At 40.8% G+C, this 20,808-nt stretch overlaps 2 protein-coding genes and 1 long non-coding RNA gene across 4 annotated transcripts; 1 reads left to right on the top strand and 2 right to left on the bottom strand.

Moving 5' to 3' along the window:
* Positions 1-4,717: 4,717 nt before the first annotated feature.
* gas1b (growth arrest-specific 1b) lies at positions 4,718-6,945 on the bottom strand. The gene has a single exon (XM_071465779.1). The coding sequence runs from the start codon at positions 6,494-6,496 to the stop codon at positions 5,720-5,722; it is 777 nt and encodes a 258-aa protein (XP_071321880.1). The 5' UTR covers positions 6,497-6,945; the 3' UTR covers positions 4,718-5,719.
* Positions 6,946-16,367: 9,422 nt separating this feature from the next.
* On the top strand, positions 16,368-17,299 carry LOC139611554 (uncharacterized). Its single transcript, XR_011686330.1, has 2 exons — positions 16,368-16,511; positions 17,112-17,299. It is a non-coding gene; the product is annotated as an uncharacterized lncRNA (long non-coding RNA).
* On the bottom strand, positions 17,252-19,988 carry LOC139611553 (fructose-1,6-bisphosphatase 1-like). Of its 2 annotated transcripts, none has more exons than XM_071466313.1 (8): positions 19,756-19,988; positions 19,041-19,203; positions 18,809-18,901; positions 18,549-18,689; positions 18,247-18,384; positions 17,917-18,036; positions 17,582-17,771; positions 17,252-17,479 (listed from the first exon to the last, which is right to left on the bottom strand). In XM_071466313.1, the coding sequence occupies exons 1-7, from the start codon at positions 19,923-19,925 to the stop codon at positions 17,583-17,585; spliced, it is 1,014 nt and encodes a 337-aa protein (XP_071322414.1). In that variant the 5' UTR covers positions 19,926-19,988; the 3' UTR covers positions 17,252-17,479; position 17,582. The 2 variants fall into 2 exon arrangements, with proteins under 2 accessions (XP_071322414.1, XP_071322413.1); XM_071466312.1 differs by having other exon boundaries at positions 17,252-17,482.
* Positions 19,989-20,808: the final 820 nt, after the last annotated feature.

The raw sequence follows: 20,808 nt of genomic DNA on the forward strand, positions 1-20,808 counted from the left end.
TGGCATGTTTGCTTAGCTTAACAGCCTTTGATTTCCATGTTTGCTGTTGGATTTTCATTTAGCGCCAACACTGCAGGCATGACTGGAGATCCTCGTGCCAGAGAGGGCCTTGTTAAACAAACAGCAGTGAGTGACACAGCAGTGAGTTCACTGCTACAGCCTTGCACAATATGTAGGAATGTGCACAGACCTGTGAGGGGGAAATTTACTAAAAGTAAGTCTTTTGTGTCTGTCACTTGAAAGGAGACTCTCCTCATTTACAGCTTTTAATGAAAGACTGAAAGATTACAAATCCCATAAAAACTTACCACATCTGAATATTCAGTTGTTTGTATAGTCTAGGACTTTGTTCATTTAAATTAACCTAAACTATTGTTGAACAATGACTTCTACAATTTTGGTGTTCCTGATCTGATGTTATTTATTTCTTCTTCCTCTCTTGGCAACTTTCCTGGGAATATCACCTCCTGTCATCACTTAAATAGAGAGGAGTTAACATCCCAAAGATTGTGTGTGCATGTGTGTGTGTGTGTGTGTGTGTGTGCGTATGTAGTGGGGGGTGATGAATGCATGCTTGAGAGGTAACCACTGGGGGTGGTGGCCCCTGGCCTTTAGGATGTCAGCATAATGGAGTAAAAACTTTGGGACCTTATTGAGCTCCGGGGAGACCCCATTCACTCCGGACAGCAAGCCTCAGGCCATTATCTTAGTCTAAAATGTTTTGTTCTTAAACAGAACTGTTAGCACAGAATAATGAACCCCTCTTCATCGATAGACTGCCCGATTGTCTTTTTACTAATATTTGCTCACACTAAAAAACTAAAGGACAAGTCAAGATTTGAAGCTTAAATGAGGACTTTCAAGAACTGTTCAAGAGACTTATGACGCTGATATATAACAGGTTATCTTACAATATACTCATGCACCATATTTGCCATTTTAGACATATTCACTGTAAATGTTAATGATATTCAATTGGAAAATTTAGAATCTCTTAAAATCATTGACCAAAGACATTTTTATCTGTTACGTGCTTAGTAGAACTGAGTAGAACTTACATCTTGTGTTAACATTTCTGCCTTAAAAACATTACAAAACATATTCATGACACTTTAATCAAAAACATTAGAACAAAAATCATCACACTACATATAAAAAGGAACTAAAGTCCCAGAATTTTTCACTTTTAAACGTATTTCTTACGGGCTAGAGGAAACTGAGTTCTACGTTTGCTTTCAAAATGCAACCCATTGTTGTCACATCTCATAAACATACAGTCCCTGCTTTCAGTGAGGGAAGAGGTAAGGGATATTTTTTTTTCAACAATAGCCCTTGGAAGGGTGTGAAAGGAGCCCCCTTCCACTCCTAAATGCCTGGTCACAGTTGGAGTTGCCCCCTCCTCACTTCCCTGGGTCACTAAAGGCATTGAAGTTTTAGAGGGCTGCTACGGCAGATTACTCCACACAGCTGTCCCAGCACCGTGGAAATGAAGTTATGCCCCTTGTCAGCTTCGTTATGTGTCGTCGCCCCCCCCCCCCCCCCCCCCCCCCACTCCTTAAAAAACTCTGCACCGCTGCTCTTTGGCTGGGCTGCTGGAGGGAAGCAGGGGAGGCACCTAAAGGATTGTTCCCATCCAGCCACTGCAGATAGAGAAAACCTATCTGATTGGCTGATTAAATATTCCCTCTTTGCATCATTATTCAGAGAAGCTTGAAATCCCTGACATTCAGCCCCGCGCAGCCCTTCTCCTAAACCAGCCCCTTCCCCCCATTGACCCTCAATCATAAATCAACCCCTCCTCCATCTTTCCCACTTCACCAAAGCCCAGGGCACTGCCCTCTTCACGTCCACCCCCATTCACTTCACTTTGCTTTTGCTACATTTTGTTTATGTTTGGTCAGAACTGAAGTGTTAAGTATAAAGAAAAAGTCTTTTTGAAAAAAGAAATCCTCCCATTAGAGAAGAAAAGTTGAATTTATAAGCAATAAAACACACCCTAACTGAACTGAGAACACTCAGAGTTTTCCTGCAACAGCCTTACTTGGTCTGGTTTGACCAGCAGCTCGGTGGCTAATGCTAACATTAGTTAACTTTAGATATTGCTGTTGGTTTACTGGTTTTATGATATAAAACAAGCAACTGACTCAAGAGAATCTTGGAAATGATCTGAAATTCAGTATTAATGTGTAATTTTCTCTTGTTACATAGACTCACTTTAAGAGACTTTGTATTAAATAACCAAAATATATAGTAATGTGTTTTTTTTTCTTTTCTTTTAGCTGCTGTAGGTGCATTTTAAAAGTTAAGATCTTGTAAATCTGCAACAAGTAATTATTTATTGTCAAATATTTTATCTTTTTTCAGGTTAGTGGATCAACCATTAAGTCCAAAAAATGCAAAAAAAAGTGAAAATGTTCATCACAAGTTTCAACCAACTGTCAAAAACTCAAAGATACTCAATCTATTATCATAGCAAACAGAAAGATCCTCATATTTGAGGGGATGGGATCAGCAAATGTTTGATCATTTTGCGAACAAATGATAAATGAACAAACTTGGTGTTAGCATTTGGAATAAGTGCAGCTAAAGAAATCCAAAGCTAAGATCATGTGTCGCAACATCTGGAATATTGATTACATTACTAACTTGCTGTTTGCATCAGAGTATATTTTGTGGCGAAGTAAGATGTCTCGCTCGGCTGTGTGCCAGTTTCTGCTGGTTCAAAAAAGGAGGTTGTGGAAAAACTATTTTTCTTTCGATATGTAAGTCTTACTGTAACCCTCTGTTTCAAATCTGTTGCTGGGTTCACATGAGGCGGACATGAGCGTGACTGAATTAGAAGCAGTTCTCTTTATTCCAGGACTGGGAGTTTCTAAATAGGCTCAACAGGAAAAAGTCAGTGGTGGCTGAGCTGTTTAAAAAAATGTTTTGAAAAGTTCCACTGGGGCTTCAAGAGGAAGGGAGTTATTTCATTGTCACTGATGCCAGTGTAACTGAGGAACAGTGACCGACATCAAGCCCAAATGATTTCACCTTCCAAACATTTATATTGAAATTGAGATGGTTATTCAATATGTTGGGTGAAAGACATTGAGTGTTTTACACATTACAGCAAAAGTAATATGAGAGAAAAGGAAACGTCACTGGTCTGATATCGTCCATAAAATAAAGCAAAAGTCATGCGGCCTGTTTGTTTTTCCTAGAACCTAGAGGACGAAGCATTCAGGGCAGGGTGGGGGGTGGTGGGGTTGGCCAAGCAACAACTTGAGTTATGATGAGGCAATTTTAATGAGGTTCTGGTCCCTGCACCAAAAGCCCCAGTTGACTCTTTTCTGCTTCAGCATGGGAAAAAAACACAACATTCCCATTTTCCTCTGGTGCCAAAAGTTAATTGAAAACATTTCAGGGCAAAGTATGGTCTGGGGCCCCCGTATGACTCTCATCCCTTCATTATCCTCAACAATAATAAAAAGGCATTACAATTATTAATGGCTGGAGCAGAGGCCTGCTCTCTTAAAGAGACAGTGGCAGGCTTTTACTTCTCATAACAAAGGCCTCAGAAATGCCCTCACCACATCACTTTGTTGGTATTTTTTAACAATCACTGCCATTGTTGGATTTATTATTCGGGTCCTAATGATAGCTTATGTTTTCCAGAGCGAAATCATTAGTAAAGTCGATAGCCTCAGAGAAAAGATAGTGAACACAAATGAAAGTGGAGAGAATATCCGTTAGACCACGCAATAAACCCGAACTTTCTCACATAACTCCTCTGTCTTCCACAGAGATAGCTGTCTCCTCATGCTCCCCCACTCCCTGAAAAGGGTGACAGAGAGACAGTGTGAATGAAGTGCCCCCACATTGTGCCGCAGCACCATTGTGTATTTTGCATCTCCATAATAGAGGTGCCACTCGACTTCTCTTCCAATCAATGGGCTGGAGGGCCCATCTCTTTCGCTTGAAAAGCAACATGGCTGCCATCAATGGTTTCAACACCCATTATCACAAGTGAATGAGGGGACGCTTTTTTTTTTTTGTATGCATAGAGGAGCTGACTGACTCATAACATGTAAATAGACACATGTACTCTGCAGCATCACTGCTACCACTCATTACAAATTATACAGTGCATGTAGAAATCCTAAAATTTGACATTTGTTTTTTAAAAAAAAACCCAATAAACTGTATGCACATCTGTCATTTCATTTATCTTGGCAACCACACGCTGTCACCACTACTCAAGGGATGTATTATTAGAATAACTGTAGTGATTATAAACAGTAATGGTGAACCTGCAGAGCCCTTAACCTGATGATTTATGAAATTTAAGGTGGGTAACAATGGTTTTTAATTGTTCCAAGGCCTAAAACCTGTTCTGAGTGGAACTGACACTTATTAATTCAGGTAAATACCAAGAATACAGGAGGAACTGTGACTCAAAGAGTAGAGTCATTGTGGCAAAGGACTCTTACCAGATGTTTCACATGCACAAGTACACAAATAAGTAAATACAAAAATGTTCAAAACCACACTAAGTCTTTGGGATTACTGTAGTTCCAGTGACACCTGGTAAATAATTATGGTAAATACCTTCAGTAAAGATTTAGTCCTTTGCTTCAATCACCACCCCTGCACATTTTTAAACACATGAAAGACAAAGTGTAAAAAAAAAAAAAAAAAAAAAAAAAAAAACAAGAAAGACTGGTCCAAAGAAAAATCATTTTAAAACTCTTATTTATTTCATGTGCATGTACATTCAGAGGAGTGTGTTCATAATGGGCACTTCATGTCTCCACTCACCCGAACACAGGCATCTTATTTTTCTGTGTGTAACTTCTAACAAACACATTGGGTGAAGATAAAGAAAGTGACCGAACCCATCTTGGCTCCATTTGTGCTGCAAATCTCCAAGAGGAAGAGGAGCTTACCTTCCTCCTCATCATGTTTACAAGAACATACACGTTATACCTTATGCAAACATCCATTTTTTACAAGGTCAAGTGTGTCATCGTCCCCCCCCCCCCCCCCCCCCCAGATGCATGATCTGGCCTGGGTTTTAGACACGTTTTAGTGACTTACATCAACTTTGGTTTTTAATGAAGGGGTTGTGGTGGAAGTCTCTGTGCATCTGGTTAAAAAAAAGAGAATTGCTCTGCTTTCACAGCCTGCCTCTGATATGGTCACGTAATGGTGAATAAAACCAACATAAAGACTTTCAGGCACTTTTTACACAAAACATTTTCCCTCCCTCTGTGGTCACAATGCAGTAAAAGAGTCGGTGGGACTCAGCTATTCCTCTACAGTGCAAATCTCATATCACTCATAAACAAGCATTTTGACAAAAAATAATTTCATACAATATACTGTACAATTTACCCTTATATAGGTGACATATAAAAATAGGCTCCTTCAACATTATCAGGTGACTAATAATGATAACTGACACATAACTAATAGGCTACATAAGCTCTAACCTACTGGATCTGATCCATAAACTGTCATTAACAGGAGCCACTCACAAACAGCAAATGCCCTGACATATATGAATCTGTGCAGATGAGTAGCAGAGTGTTTAGGTAGAATTTAACAAACCAAAGTGTTAGTTTAATGACAGGAAATGTCTGGTTGCATCAAAGCAGATAGACTCTGGAGAGGTGAGTTGATTTCTGCTGTTGATTCACAATCACTTCAGCTGCCCTGGGTGGCAAGCATCAGCTTCTCAGATCAATTTGGTTAAAACCAAAATGGTGGTCAGAACATTTAGCACAGTCCGACGGGGTGTGGAGTCACTTGAGTTTTCCACATATGGATAATTATCCTGGTCGATGTCATCATCCTCTGAATCCTCCTCTGAGTCTGAGAATCCGCTTCCCGCGAACCTGTCGCTGGAATCGGAGCAGAAAGTTTTCATGCTGACTTTAATGTACTCGCATATGTTCCTCTCCGTGCCGTCACACACGCAAGTGTCCAGCTGTTGCGCTTTCGGTATGGAGCGCATGTTGGCTATGACTCTGCGGCACCCGTCCGAGCACCTTTCCCCTCCGAAAAGTTTTCGGCAGTGAAATAAATAATCCCTCATGGCAGAGCTGCAGGACAGGTCCATCTCACACTGCTCCCGGGCCTCCGTGCAGCCCATGGTGCTGGTCCGCGGCAGGCACGGCTCGATGGCTTGTTTGGTGCTCCTGCAGACCGAGTCCAGGGCGCAGTCGCAGTCCTCCAGAGCCGGGCCGCTCTGGGTGAGATTGAGCTGAATCAGAGAGGATATGCAGTGGCTGGGGCACTTCTTGCGCTCCCCACTGATGACAGACGCGCAGGCATAAAGGTACTGGTCGTAAGCGTAATGGCACTCTGGCTCTCCATGGCACTTGAGGATGGCTTTCCAGCAGACCAGCCGACGGCCGTGGTTAGGAGATCCGACACAGAGACCGATGGTTAGGATGAAAACACTGCATATCAAAACCACTGTCCGCTCCATCAATATGGCACGACTTGCCATTTCCAGGAAGAATGAATCTGAAAAATGCTGAACTTCATAAGGGCTTCTGTAATCCCATCAGGCTGCGTTACAACTGAGTTACTCCTTGATGGTTTCATATCATGTCACAGTCGGTGACTTGAAGTCACTGAGGCGCCGCAGAGTAAGCAGCAGCTCATCGGGGATGGTCGTAACCAGCCGATCATGTCCAGATCTGACAGGGTTTCACTCTGCTGCAGAGTTTCTGCCAGTCCCAGGCCGGCTCACAGGCTCCACATGCGTTTCCACCTCCCCTTTTTTTTTTTTACAAGACTACCCACAGAGATGAGCAAAGTTCTACTCACTTTAACAAGTCCACAAAAAAGACAAACTGGTCAAACTTTTTTTTTTTTTTTCCCAGAAGTATCAAGATATCCGTGTTCCCAAAGTCACTCATCCGCTTCTCGTCCCAGCCCGCATCCTGCCTCCCTGCAGCCGCCGCGCAGTGAGGGCTGTGTGGTGATGGGCTGATTAGGTTTCTGCAACCACCTCGTCCCATTGGTCCGATCATCTGTTGTGATTCCCTCGTCATACGCGGGCAGTGACGTAAGCTACTGTTTTTAAACCGAGGTAGAAAAAAATAAAAAAATAAAAAACGGAAACTTTCTGCAACGGTGGCTTGTTGTTGTGAAAACGATTTGAAATATCAACACGTTTCAGTGAACATATTCGTGTTTAATGAGCTCACACGTTACTGGTACTTTTATATCTATTCTGCTATTAATGGAGGTGCTTTCTGTTGCACCAAAGTGAGAGGGTGGATACACAGATAGAGAGTTTGAACCATTGTTTAAATTAAAACCTCTGGCTGAACAGCACAAATCATGCATGAGCTCAAAAACACAACATTACTACCTGAAAAAAAGTGTCTGAAGGGTGTTTTAAATGGGAGGAAAATGATAGATTTAAGAGGAATGTGCACTTTCAAGAGATGAAAGGTCAAAGCGAGACCTTAAAAAGTTGTCTGACATGATTTAGAGAATGTTAGGTGCAATAAGCTGCAGCTTTTCTTTTAATACAATTTGTTTTGCATAATTAGACATTAGAGGTATGTTCTCTGTCATTCATTCAGTACAAAATTTGGATACATAGTTTACCTGCTGTGGTCTGATTCTTCAGTAACTGTTGTAGTGACCGTCCGTGGGATGATGCACAGTTTCTTTGGAAATCTCCTGGTTTGTGTTGTCTCCCTGCAGGGGGAAGCGACAGCTGTTATAACACACGCAGAGCTCCTGTCTTACACTTTCCACCATGAAAACATAACAAGGCCCGAGTACGTAGCTGTGCTGCAGCATATGCGTTAACACCACACATACACATTTGCACACACCAATAAAGACATGACAGCTTAAAGGTTTAAGAACTATGATTTCCACATATGGAGCTGGGAAAGTACCAGAGGCCTTCACACCAGAAATGTTAAAGAAAAAAAAACACACTTGGTGTTTTTTTACTGCCCATTTTGTTCAAGCGTAAGCACGCTGCACGCTGCTTTACCTTTTGGCGCAGGGTATTTCCTATTCCCTTAGAATAACACTTAAGAAGAGAACAAAGTGTGAAGGGGGATAACAACTGCAGTTCCACACAAGGTAAACAAACATCAAGCGTGAAGCCACTAGGAATGAAGACAGAGTGGATCAGTTGGGGCCTTGAGGCCAACATAACAAAGTATAGGACAGAAAACCACTCAGTCATTCGGATAACTCTACTCTTCTGACCCCGTCACATCACCACACTGTATGACCACAAAGATCTGGCAGCTCTCAGGGGACCCTCGGACCCCTGAATCCAATTAGAGAGATTAGAGAGGAGTCAAGACAAGTGCAGAGGAGTTTCTTAGCCAAACAACCCAAACACCCCCCTCCAGCTCATCCAGCTGGCATACCAGAGCAACAGGCTGACTGCAGACTCAATTTAGAGCAACATCAAAGTGGAGGTTGAAGAAAGCCCAAATGGTGAACTGGTCAAGGGTCCCCATTAACTACAAAGAGGCTGACATCAGCCCAAACCACTAAGGCTGAACATGGCATTTAACAGCAATAGATATAGGTACTGTGTCACTGCAGAGGACAATACAATTCTACACGTGTTACACTTTTGCTCAAAGTTTGGGTATCTCTTTGCAGAGCCACACAGTGATGTTTAAGGCCTGTGCAAAGCTTTCTCCTCAACAACTGGGAACAAACTAAAGAGCTCACCCTGGCTGCACTTAGATTTCACTTTTAAGAGGGACTCCATAATGCATAGCAGAACCAGAATCCCATCAGTGTTGGATGTCTGCCAGATAAGAACAACGGCCAGATTCAGTGGAGCCAGCGGCTCTTATGATGGAGCAGGCAGCTGCTCTCCCCCTAACTGTACCTCTTAAATTACTCCAATACATCACTTGCACTTTTCACTTTTATACCAAACATCTCAGATCGTTCTGGGGTAAATACGAGGCCAGTTTCCCTTACAGTTTAGTCCTCCATTTATATCAAAGGAGTACCTCCAGATATACGTCCTGTACATGTGGTTGTTCATGGCGACTTGCATATAATAGGGTTTCCAGAATTGGAATGCGGTTCCCGAGAGTAGATTTGTAAATACTCATGCAGAGACAGACATGCTCTTCAGTTTGTCTCCACTGCTGTCAGAAGTCATTACACACAAGCTGCACTGCCAGAACAATTCACTGAACTTTGTATTCAAGTGCTTCCAAGCCCAGAGAGACACAGAGAGACAGAGAGAGAGAGGAGAGGGGGGAGGGAGGGAAAGGAGTCAATATTAAAAAGCTGCCAAGTGTTTTTCTGCCTACATTTTTCATTTTTCTGTGGCTCATGGAAACTTCTCAGATGTCTGTCGTAGATAGACCTATATCCATTTTATTTCTTCATTCTTTTCACATGAAAGAGAAGAAACCAAGAAAACAAGAATAAAACTTAAACTTTTTGTTGGTTTAGTCATGGCATTAATACGCAGCAGCTCTATTATGCATCATCAAGTTAAAAACACAGTACTACAGTGATTTGCTTTTCTGGTATGTGCATGAAAGATTAGACACCGGAGGCATCAAATCACCTGGATCAAAGTGATTTGTGTTTGTGCTAGTGGAGCAACATTGGTCATTAAGTCAACAACCACAGGATGGATTTCCACAAATTTTTGTACAGACAATCATGATCCCTAGAGGATGAACCATAATCATTATGATGATTTCCTGGTATTTCCTCTTATGCAACTGTGAAGTTGCCATTTTTGGTTTTTAGCGAAATACAACAAGAACTATCAGATGGATGACCATGCAATCTGGTACAGATATCAATGGTTCTCAGAGGATAAAACCTGATGACTTTGGTGACTTTACCTCTTGTTGCCACTGTGTGTTTCATTTAAGCAAGCTAGCATACCAGTCACCAAGATGGTGAACATAGTAAACACCTGCTAGACATTAGCATGGTAGCACTGTCATTATGAGTATGTCAGTTTGGTGATTAGCATTTAGTCCTTGCAGCCTCACAGAGCTGTGAACTCTTAGTCTTGTTTATCAGGTTTGTTGTCTCTGCTCTGACCAGCATCATTTTCCCCCCATGCTGTCCAGACTCCAACATGCTCCTTACCTTTATCACACCAGAGATGTTTGAGGATGGTACCACATGTTCTGGGACTAGGTGCATCCCCCTGGGGGAAGCCACGCACCACGGCAGGAAAAGGATTTGACTTTGAACTCACAGAAGAGAACAGAGCTACAAGTTCAAACATGGGTCGGTCTGGCTGTAAACTAGCCAAGACTACTGAGAAAGTTTTAATCGTCAAAGCCAAAAGTTTGGCACGTGCTACAAGGGTTGTGAGGTTGAACAGATAGACAATTGTTTTGTTGTACCGATTTCCCATCAGCAAGACTTTCAGATTCCTTTGGCTCACTTCATGGAACAGATTAGCACCACGACAGGGAGTAAAGATGGATAATGTTACAAAAAGATGCGTGTTCTGGTAGTTATTGCTTCACACAGGGATTTTGTAGGAAAGCAGATGGAGCTGTTAAAAAGATTGGAACAGAGGGTTAAAATCCAGACAGAGAGGTAGATGCTGGTTTCGCCATCACAAAGAAGGGTAACTGATAGTGAGCCATGTTGTAGATTAATCACACCTGGGTTATAAGAGTTATATGGAGCAATGGAAACCTCCCGGGGTTGCTGTGGCCAGCAATATAGAGGTACTCTGTGAGGCTGGCAGGTAATGATAAGAAAAACTGAGCCATTTCTCTACAGTACAAAGAGGGGAGGATAATAAAGCCACACAAATTTCCCCAGAGTAATACTACTGAGGTTATCTGTCTGTGGAGGTCTGTAGCTAATACAGAAGAAAAAGAGACTCTAGGGCAGACAGGAGTTTTAGCTTTTGTTTGAAACGCGACCTCTCCTCTCCAAGCTGTGATCATGTAGCTCTCCAAAAGGAAATAGCTGCTCAGGGACAGATATGCCACCACAAGCTCAGCACAGAGAAGGCTTTGTTCACTGAGGCCTTAACAAGACACCTGGAAGGAAGAAACATGACTAGCCAGCATATACATAACATCTGAAGAGAAAAAAAAGGTGGAATTAAGATTAATCAAATATAGTATTAATTAGTGAGCTTTAGTTGGACTTATAGATGGATTTTTGTAACCTTCAGACAGGCCCAAGCTAGCTATTTCCCCCCGTTTGAAGTCTTTGTGCTAAGCTAGGCTAACTGGCTGCTGGCTGTAGCCTTAAATTTAATGGACAAATATGAGCGTGGTATCAATCTTCTCATCAAACTCTCCCCAAAAAAGAGGGCATTATTTCTTAAGATATATCTGAGATATAGTAATATCTTGAAGGGATTATTGCGGGATTAATACTCTGTATGCATGTACACACATCATACAGTCCCACAGTAAAGTTGGAGAAACAGGATACAACACTGCCAGATTTCCATGGAACATTCCATAACTCGGTCCCTCTGGCATCCTGCCGATATGGGGCACAGCTTGAGCTCAATCTTTAAAGCGTAGCTGCCGTTTCAGGAGACAGAAAATGAGACGTGACCCAAGGCTCCCCTGACATTTGCCCAAGTAATCACAATGTTTGAGCAGAGTTGGAGATGCTGTTTGAATGCCATGGGCCATCATTGTTACAGGATTATCTCTCTGGCAGCCTCGGGAGTATTCTTAGAACTTCAGACAAGACACAGGAGACGTGTGGGTGGATCTGACATTTTGGTGAGTGTCGACAGTTGCTGATGCTTGACCGCCGGTGACAAAGGTGTATCTCTTTCTAGCTCTTTATAAAAGCTGCTCATGATGCACAGTGGGCCTCATGCATGCCTATTACTTTTTTCTTGTTAAGCCACTATAACCCTTACGTGTTCTCCCCTTGTGTGTGTGTTGTCCCTTTCTGTTCATGACTCCTGCGACAGGTCTGGACCATGTGTGAAGCATGAGAAAATGAATGAATACCCCAAATTCTCTTAAATTACTCTTGCATGAGCCCCAGTAATCATATCCAAACATATACATATGGAGCCATATCCAAGAGCTTCCTTTAATATACTATATATTTGTTGAGGTGGATGGAGAAGCCTGTAGTTTCCTTCCATCTGTACTACAGTTATTGTAAACTTTAATATACACATATCCTACAAGCGGAAGAAATACTGACTGTAGTCTGGTGGTCAGAGCTCAGATGAGACTGTCTTCAGTGACGGTAACCACATGCATGCTTTTAATCCAAACACACCACCCTTTGTAAGGTGCAGCACCAGTGGTGGTCTGGTCCAACCATCCCCATCCATGACACCATAGAATAAATCCAAATAATCTGAGTGGAATTTTGTATGTATTTCTATGGACAAACACCACAAAGGACCATAGTTACTGCTGTATTTGAACCACATCAAATGAAACAAGAAAGAAGATAAATGCTATTGCAGGATTATTATATAATATTGTCCTGATGCTTGCTGATACTTTGGCAGCTAGTTTGCTGAGATAGACACTTTCCATAAAGCAGTTGCTATGGACACAATGTAGGAATCATATGCATGAACAGATAGACGTTTAATAAAATCTTATATCACAGGTAAACTTGAGAGAAGTTACAGGACCAGCTGAGTGCACTTTTTCCATTCTAAACTGCAGTAAGGTTTTTTTTTCTTCTAACTTGGTAACAACAGACTTAAATCAATTTTAGTTTCCATCTTAGACAAGAGTTTTCTCCAGAGTGACAAAAACAGAGTTAAGTGGAGGTTTTCACACTCTACAACAGTCACTCAGACGTCAGATTGAATTTTGGATGAAATGAAGTGTTGTGATTTGTAGCTACCAAGGAAACATTTAGACGTTTAGACTGTTACCTCCTAAATTAGAGTGTTTGATGGGTTGGGAGTGGATGGGGTTGGGGATACATAAAGTATCAGGTACAAATATGGGTCCTCTCTGGGAGAAGGTTGAGGCAGTATTTGGATTAGCAGTTAGCTCCAATCAGGGTGGTCTGGGATACAGAGTTTATGTTTAATTTAAACATAGGCTCTCTGGGTCTGCATACTGTCAGTGTTCTGAGAAAAACCATGCTGATCACTTAAACAAGGGGTGACATGGCAGGACGGATATGAAGTCTGATTAGAGAAGTTGTAGAGACAATCTGGATGTGAAGCTGAATAGATATACAAATATAGTTTTCATCTTTTGCTTCTGACCTAAAGTACACTTCAATCAACTGTTTGACAGTCCTATATTTTGGAGCATTTCTTGGGCTTTGTGCTAATTACTATTAACTTATTCCTGTCTTCTGTTTGCTTCTTCAGAACAAGAACAACCCAACAAAAACATGTATTAGTCTTGACAGAAGATAAGATCATTGTAGTTTCAAAGGCTACTTGAGAAACAGCTATTATAAATCTAACCAAATATGGTTTGTCAGCTTGTCCAGGCCAGGAATGCATATCCTCCCTCACTTGGTAGAGGGTGAAGAAGGACCACCAGAGAATATGATGTTTACTGGCGCCCAGGTGGCCCTGGGGATAAGGCGTCGACCGAGAACTGCAACATCCCAGGTTTCTCTCTTCGTTTCCTGTCATCCCTCTCCTGTCTGCTTTCTAATAATGGAATAAAAAATTTCCCAAATAACAGTGCAGCAGCTACAGCCATGCTAGCAGCTCTGTGAGGTTGCAATTCAGCACAGCAATGTTTTGAACTAATGCATCGACATGCTGACAAAATGAACATGCTAATTCATCGCAACCACATTCACCAACACAGTTTAGCATGTTAGCATAATTTGCCCACTAATTATAAAGTACAGCTCTTTTTCACAGGAATTTATTTATGTTTATTTAGTCATAAATCATTGGATATATTAGATAAATTTAAATATTTACCTGATGGTGGAACATGAATGTCTGAACTAAATTTCCATCCGAGATAGTTCACTATAAATCACAAATGTCAAAGGTGGAGGAAAAGTCCCAGATTCATCAAAGTAAGTAAAAGCGATCCTCTGGGGACCATGAATGTCTGATCTAGATTTCATGGACCAAAGTAATGGCCTAACTGAATTTGCCATCCCTAGAGCCATGAGCACGCTTACTATTGACTTGAAGATCTGGCCCCGCAAAAGTGAGATGAGCTGCAGTGAGGAGGAGGTTATTGAATGAGTAAGCTGTCAACTGCAAAGACACACCACAGACGTTCTGCTGTAACACTCTTCATCAGAGTGCAAAGTAAACACAGCCTGTCTGGACACGGGGTGGATGTCAGACAGAGGGTGAAGGGCTACAGCAGGAAACAACAGGCTCTGACCTGTCATTGTTAGAAAGGACAAAAAGGACAAAACAGCGTTGCATAAACATTAAATAGCAAAGAGGCAAAGATCTGATATATTGCATCATATTATAAAAACAATCAGTTGACAGATATAGCCATAACAACATGACTTGGTGAAATTATTCTTGTATGGCTACCACTGTTGTTTCAAGCTTCTGTTATACATGTATCATTTCAATTTGATGTGTGGTGCGGTGATGCAGCTAGAAGTAACAAATTGCTCCTTTGGGCAAAAAAAAGGAAATGCCAGTCTTGATAAGTATGTCAAGGGCTACAGTGCAGCCTAACACATTCAACAATCAATCTTAAAGTCTTCCACTTATTTTCAATACCTATTTCAATACTATGACAATTATTCAAATCAAGCTATGTCATCTCATCTTGTCCACAGTACAAACACCCTTACCACACACAGTAGCAAGGGAAAAAGAAACAGGCTGGGTTTTGCTTTCCCTGCAAAATCTAAATATTGACTCAGTAACCTATAATCATACACAGTCTGAACAAAATCGAAATAAACATGTGTGCCTGTAATGTGTAGTGTTTGTGCACTGAGACCCTTGAATGCTGACACTGACAAACACACATAAAAAAGGAAGTGGTTCAGTTTTTAGTGAATACCAGACAATACGGATTCCATCCAACACACTGGAGCGGCATAAATTATTTTCCATTCTCTATATATACAAAGGAGCTCTTTGGAAATCGCTAAGCCTTCCATCTCCGATCAAACATCTGCTTTCAGTTCACATAATTTAACCTACATGTGACTCACATACAGTATTCTCACATTAAGAGGGTTTAAATTGCCAAAACATAAGTTAAAAAAAGGTCATAAAAATTCCATCATGCTCTCAGAAGAGCTTATGTGCTTCAGTGCAAAGTTTCCAAGTGACATCAGCAGGCAGTGATCCACACAACTCTGTTCTTAATAGGTGGGATTGCTGCAAATGTGACCAGACAGCAAGCTTGAAGCTTGGCACCGGGCCGAGAGGCGTGCCTCCTCCCTTTTTTCTGAAACCCCAATTTTGATATTTTAGAGGTGAGATCCTGTATTGTACATGGCTGTCTTGGTTTTTCAACTCAGATAAACAATACGCTTCACTTCTAAACTTTCTTCATTGCTTCCACTGCAGTTTGCATTCTTCATCCCTTTTTTCCTGTTTTCCATCTCCTAAAACTTCAGCTGCTTCTTCATACAAATTCAAGCCAGCGAAGCAGTTTAGCTTCAGTTTATGCAGAGGGCAGCAAACCCACTGCTATTTCTTCAGAAACTGCACTTTATAGTTGTTTTTTAATGTTATAAGCCTCAGTACAATATCTGGAGAGATATAGACTACACTGATTTAGAAGACATTGTTGCTCTACAGACCATAATGACTGCTTTCCTAAATAAACTTGATTGATTGAATGAGGCTTTTGTGCTAGCATACTGCTGGATCTTGTTTTTCTCAGTGAGTCTTTATGGCTCATTAGTGCTGCGGCAAAGCTGAAACATTTCTGGCGCTACGAAGGCCCGTCAGGGTGTTCTGCTGATGCCAGACATCATCAGAGGCGAACAAGGAAACACAGAGTCTGAAGGAGATTAAAGTTGCCAATGGATGTGGACAAAAAGATAGTTGGGTGAAAAGCTCGATAGCGGTCTCATATGTCCATATACAGTGTGAGGCTGGAGCCACAACATGGTTAGCTTAGCTTAGGATAAAGACTGGAAACAGGGGCAAACAGCTAGCCTGGCTCTGTCCAAAATCTGCCTACCAGCACCGCTTAAGCTCACTAATTAACATGTTACATCTTGCTTGTTTAACCTATTCAAAAAATGAAGAGTAAAAACAGTAATTTGTGGTTGTACAGGGCTTTTGTGATGGAGCTATTTCTTGGCCAGACAGTGATTTTACTTTGGACTAGATTTAAGTTTTTGCACGAATTAAATAAACAAGATTTTAAAAAATGGTTGTTAGCGAGCTTCATAGGTTGTGGTAGGTGGATTTAGTCATTTTCAGACAGAGCTAGGCTAGCTGTCTCTCCCTGTTTCCAGTCTGGCTACTACATACAAAACACATGCTGAAAACAATCTGAGAATCTCTGGAAAAAAACCCAAATATCAAAATATCATCTTAAAGAGAAAGCTGTCAGTTATTTTTTAATATTCACATTATTTTGTCAACAATAGAAGTAATCTTGATGTTATTAATGGTTATTCAGAACTCATAGAAATAATGATGTACTTATCATTATTATCATTATTATTACAGATATCAGGGCTTACATCCCAAAATCCCATTATGTCCAAATGAAATGTGGTAAAAATGAACTGGTTTCAGGTTTCTTAGCAAGAATATGAAAAGAAAGCATTCGTCCTACATAGAAATAGGACAAACAAATTGCTTAAAATCAGGGAAACTCCGGGTCCATAAAGAAGCAAGTTGATTGGATTCCCAGACTGGCAGATCAAATCTGAGCGAGGAAAGTGAAAGAGCAGAAATATAGGTGCTGTTGAGTAAGGCCTGAACCTGCTCAGAGGCCAATAAATCACATTATGGTTGTACATGGCATCTCCCAGGAGTGAATGCGTGTGATATGTGTAAACTGGGCGTGCTGCTTCCAAACACAATTTGAGCAGAAGGTCAATGAAATAACCATTTTTCAATTTATAGATGAGGCAGAACGTGTGGGTGTCATTAAAAAAAGAATGGAGGAGGATTTGGATGGAAATAAAATATAGAAGAATATAGACACACTTCCAGATGACAGTCAGTTGATCGCACTAATTAGTGAATGTTAGCATGCTAACCAACAGTGTGTGGGATTGCAATATGACTTCTTTTGACCCTTAAGAAAAAGAAGTATCTAGAGAGAAATCCTCAACCCACACATGCATACTAGACTTTAGCAACTCAGTGAAGTAAATGAGCTTTTTTTTTTCATTTGTCTTTACTTAAAAAATACAGGGTACAGTCCCTTCAAATAACACACACAGCAACGAGCTGGAATTGGCACAGTGTGATGTGGAGTTTGTAGGTCCAGTGAAGCTGCAGCTTCCTTCATCACCAAAGCTGAGGGAATGAATAGAAAGCAATGTCCTGATGGAGTCACTTGATTGTGTTTAGTTCTGCTTTGGGCTTCTCAACACCAGACTTGACCTGCTGTATTCAAAGAGACAAACATGATCTGTTATCCCAGAGAGTGTGCCAGTCAATTATTACTTAAAACTCTCTTGCGTAACTTCTAGCAGACCTGAGTACCTCATTTGTTATGCTTCTTGTAAATGGAAAGATATTCTTGCACGTCATCAGGAGATCCGAGAACCACAGGGACTCGCTGGTGGATAGTGGTGGGCTGGATGTCCAAAACATTCATGGATCCTGTAGTGGCCATGCCTCCTGCCTGCTCCATGATAAAGGCCATGGGGTTGCATTCATACAGCAGCCTCAGCTGAAAGGCAAGAAGCAGAGAGACGAGTGACTTGGTATGGAGATACATGACAAATGACTTATGTGTGCATTTCACAGCAACTTAACACAGATAAATAAACAATTAAAAACGTTTTTGTACATTTATAGAAGCTCCATTCTCTCACCTTGCCCTTAGGACTCTTGACATTAGCAGGATATAAAAAGATTCCTCCGTACACCAAAGTACGGTGAACATCAGCTACCATTGAACCAACATATCGACTGCCATATGGAGCAGATCCATCCTACAAACACAAATGTGTGTGGTCAATTTCACAATATTCAGAAGGAAAATATTTTGTATTCATTTACGCAATACAATACTAACACTAGTCACTGGCCGGCTGGGTAGCCAACTCCACATCTGGCCTTTGTAATGTAATGTGATGTATGTATGATGTATGTAGTGATGTATAAAAATCAGTGAATGTTATCAGTTCACTTATTGCCATTACCTCTGGGTATTTCTTCTTTTGTAGGTACTCTGTCACATCTGGATAAAAGTGCTGTGCATATCCTTCATTTAAACTGTAGATTTTTCCCTTTTTCTTAATCTTCACATCTCGATCCACCAAGATGAACTCACCGATTGCCTGCAAAGAAATTATTCAGATTGTCACGATGCAGTCAAATTCACAGCGATATTATCTGCAGATATGTATGTATATATATATATATATATATATATATATATATATATATATATATATATTCTGTATATAACCAGCTAACAGTAATAGTTATGATGGCATCTTACAGGGTCAAGCATGAAGCAGTTGACTCCCTGACCAGTGGAGAGGACCATCATGGTGGCACTTCCATACAGAGCATAACCAGCAGCAACAATATTTCTCCCAGGCTGCAAAGCATCCTTCTCAGATGGCTCATCATCTGTGGTCTATGGAACAGGATGTGGAAAAATATCACAAGAGGGAAAGGCGTTTGCAACCTACTCAGTACAATGATGTAATAATATTATTGTGTTTGGAGTCAGCATGCAGGATCATAGTTACTAACCTTTTTGTAGATAGCGAAAATTGTTCCAATAGAGACTAGACAGTCAATGTTTGAGGAACCATCCAGTGGATCAAAGCATACAATGTATTTTCCCTGTAAGTCCAGAAAAATAATTTTATCAATGCCGCAGTAATGCTAAAAAAAAAAAAAACTTGTGAAAACCTATCAAATAAAGAAGAATAGCACATATTCACACGGCCGTGCATGCATAATACTGTACAGATGCACATACTCTCTTGTCTGGTTCCACAACGATGGCCTTCTCATCTTCCTCTGACACAAGCACACAGGAGCTGAAGGAGGACTTGATCATGTTGATGACCAGGTCATTGGACAGAACATCCAGCTTCTTCACCTGGTCCCCTGTCACGTTGGTGCTTCCAGCAATGCCATATCTTCAAAAAAAAAGGAAAGATGAGCTGAAGTGACTTAAGTTTTTAAAACCTGAGTAAAAGTTTTCAATTTTTTTGCAACATCAAAACACAGTTAAGGAAATGTTATGATATGCCATTTACATTTTTTTGTAAAGTGCATTAAGTGCCTCTTTAATAGTTTTTTTTTTTCCACATTGTGAGAAAGGTCTGAAAATCCAATTATCTTCTTGACCTCTGACCTGGGGGATTGTGCACAACATGTGCAGAGTTCACCTTTGGCCAGGGGCTGAGTTAAAACTGCTTACTGATTCTCATGTCATACTGCATGCAACTAAAAACCCAGATATCAATTCCTATTATACACATTTAAACAAAATAAAAACTAATGTACTGAAATGTACAGAAAAGAAAATGAAGCTTAGTAAAAGTAATATTAAAATGGAAACCATCAAAAAAGTGACCTTGATTGATTTGTAAATGTTTCATAATGCAGTTAAACCCCCTCCTTGATTCTATTAACCACTCCCACTCTGGAATAAAAAAATAAATGAATAAAAAGGAACTGTTACTCACAGGTTAGCGATCCCAGCTTTCCTGACAGCAGTGGAAATGGCTTTGACAGCGGTGCAGATAGAGTTCAGCAGGTTAGTCAGCTCACCTGTCCCATGTGCTTTCCTGCCTTCCTCCAGAACAAACCTGGTGAGGGTCAGCACGTTGGTATCGAAGGATCCTTTGTCAGACATTTTGCTGCCAGGTGTGGGACTGGGACTGGGACCTAATGCCTAATGCCTTAAGTGAAATAGGAGATCATTGCCCCAAAGTTAAAAAGTGGCCTGTAGAGCTGAGATAGGGGGAGGGACAGGGGTGTTCAACTCTTCCAACCAATCACAGGTGTCCATTCTCCCAGTCAGCGAATGATTTGATCATCTATGGGTTTAAAAGATCAAAGTTCAAAGATAGTGGACTTGTTTTGTTTTAACGTCACAATGGTTCCAGCCATTCTAGAATCAGTCCCTCCTCACTTTGATTTGAGATTAAAGTTACTCTAAATATAAGTTGTAAGCAAAATCACTTTATTAATCAAAGTAGTGTGAGGATACGGTTGAAACAACACTTAGCCTCTGTGCACTTGGCTCTTGTTACATTGTGTTCATTCAAAGTGGGCAAATTTGCCATAAGCAATGTTTCATTATTAATTACCTAGCCTTATTTCTGTTTGCTTATGGCATAACAAGAAATACTATCTGCTTTTCAAATAACTGCTGGAGTCTTATTGTTTTTGAACAACTGAAATTTCAGTTGTTACGTTTTACAAGTACAAATCAATTTATGACATATAAAAATATACAGTTAGTAAAACTTTCCCCCCTTTTATTCCCTGCCTTTTCTGTAGCTAGTTGATGCACAACTTGTACTGGTCTCAGCATTTCTGTGGATACACTACAGAAACCGCTTTAAAACCATGCCTTCCCTGCATGATCCAAGACGTGTAAAGTTCAATTCATGGGACTCATTGTCCCTGTCTACCCTACTTGTTCTTATATAACACCTTTAATTTTACATGTGCTGATAAAACAGTAGGTGTGAGATAATGAACAGCCACATATAGAGCAGTGTTGAAAGTTG

The sequence above is a fragment of the Trachinotus anak genome, unplaced genomic scaffold (genome assembly GCF_046630095.1).
Source record: "Trachinotus anak isolate AG129_WGS33_773 ecotype Australia unplaced genomic scaffold, CSIRO_AGI_Tana_v1 ptg000028l, whole genome shotgun sequence".
Taxonomy (NCBI): Eukaryota; Metazoa; Chordata; class Actinopteri; order Carangiformes; family Carangidae; genus Trachinotus; species Trachinotus anak.

Excerpts from the sequence above, each read along its gene's own strand:
- gas1b (XM_071465779.1), bottom strand. The coding sequence starts at position 6,496 with ATGGCAAGTCGTGCCATATTGATGGAGCGGACAGTGGTTTTGATATGC.
- LOC139611553 (XM_071466313.1), bottom strand. The coding sequence starts at position 19,925 with ATGTCTGACAAAGGATCCTTCGATACCAACGTGCTGACCCTCACCAGG. Across the intron at positions 18,902-19,040 it reads TTGTGGAACCAGACAAGAGA|GGAAAATACATTGTATGCTT; the intron begins GTATGTGCATCT and ends CTGGACTTACAG. Across the intron at positions 18,037-18,246 it reads AAAAGAAGAAATACCCAGAG|GATGGATCTGCTCCATATGG; the intron begins GTAATGGCAATA and ends TTGTGTTTGTAG.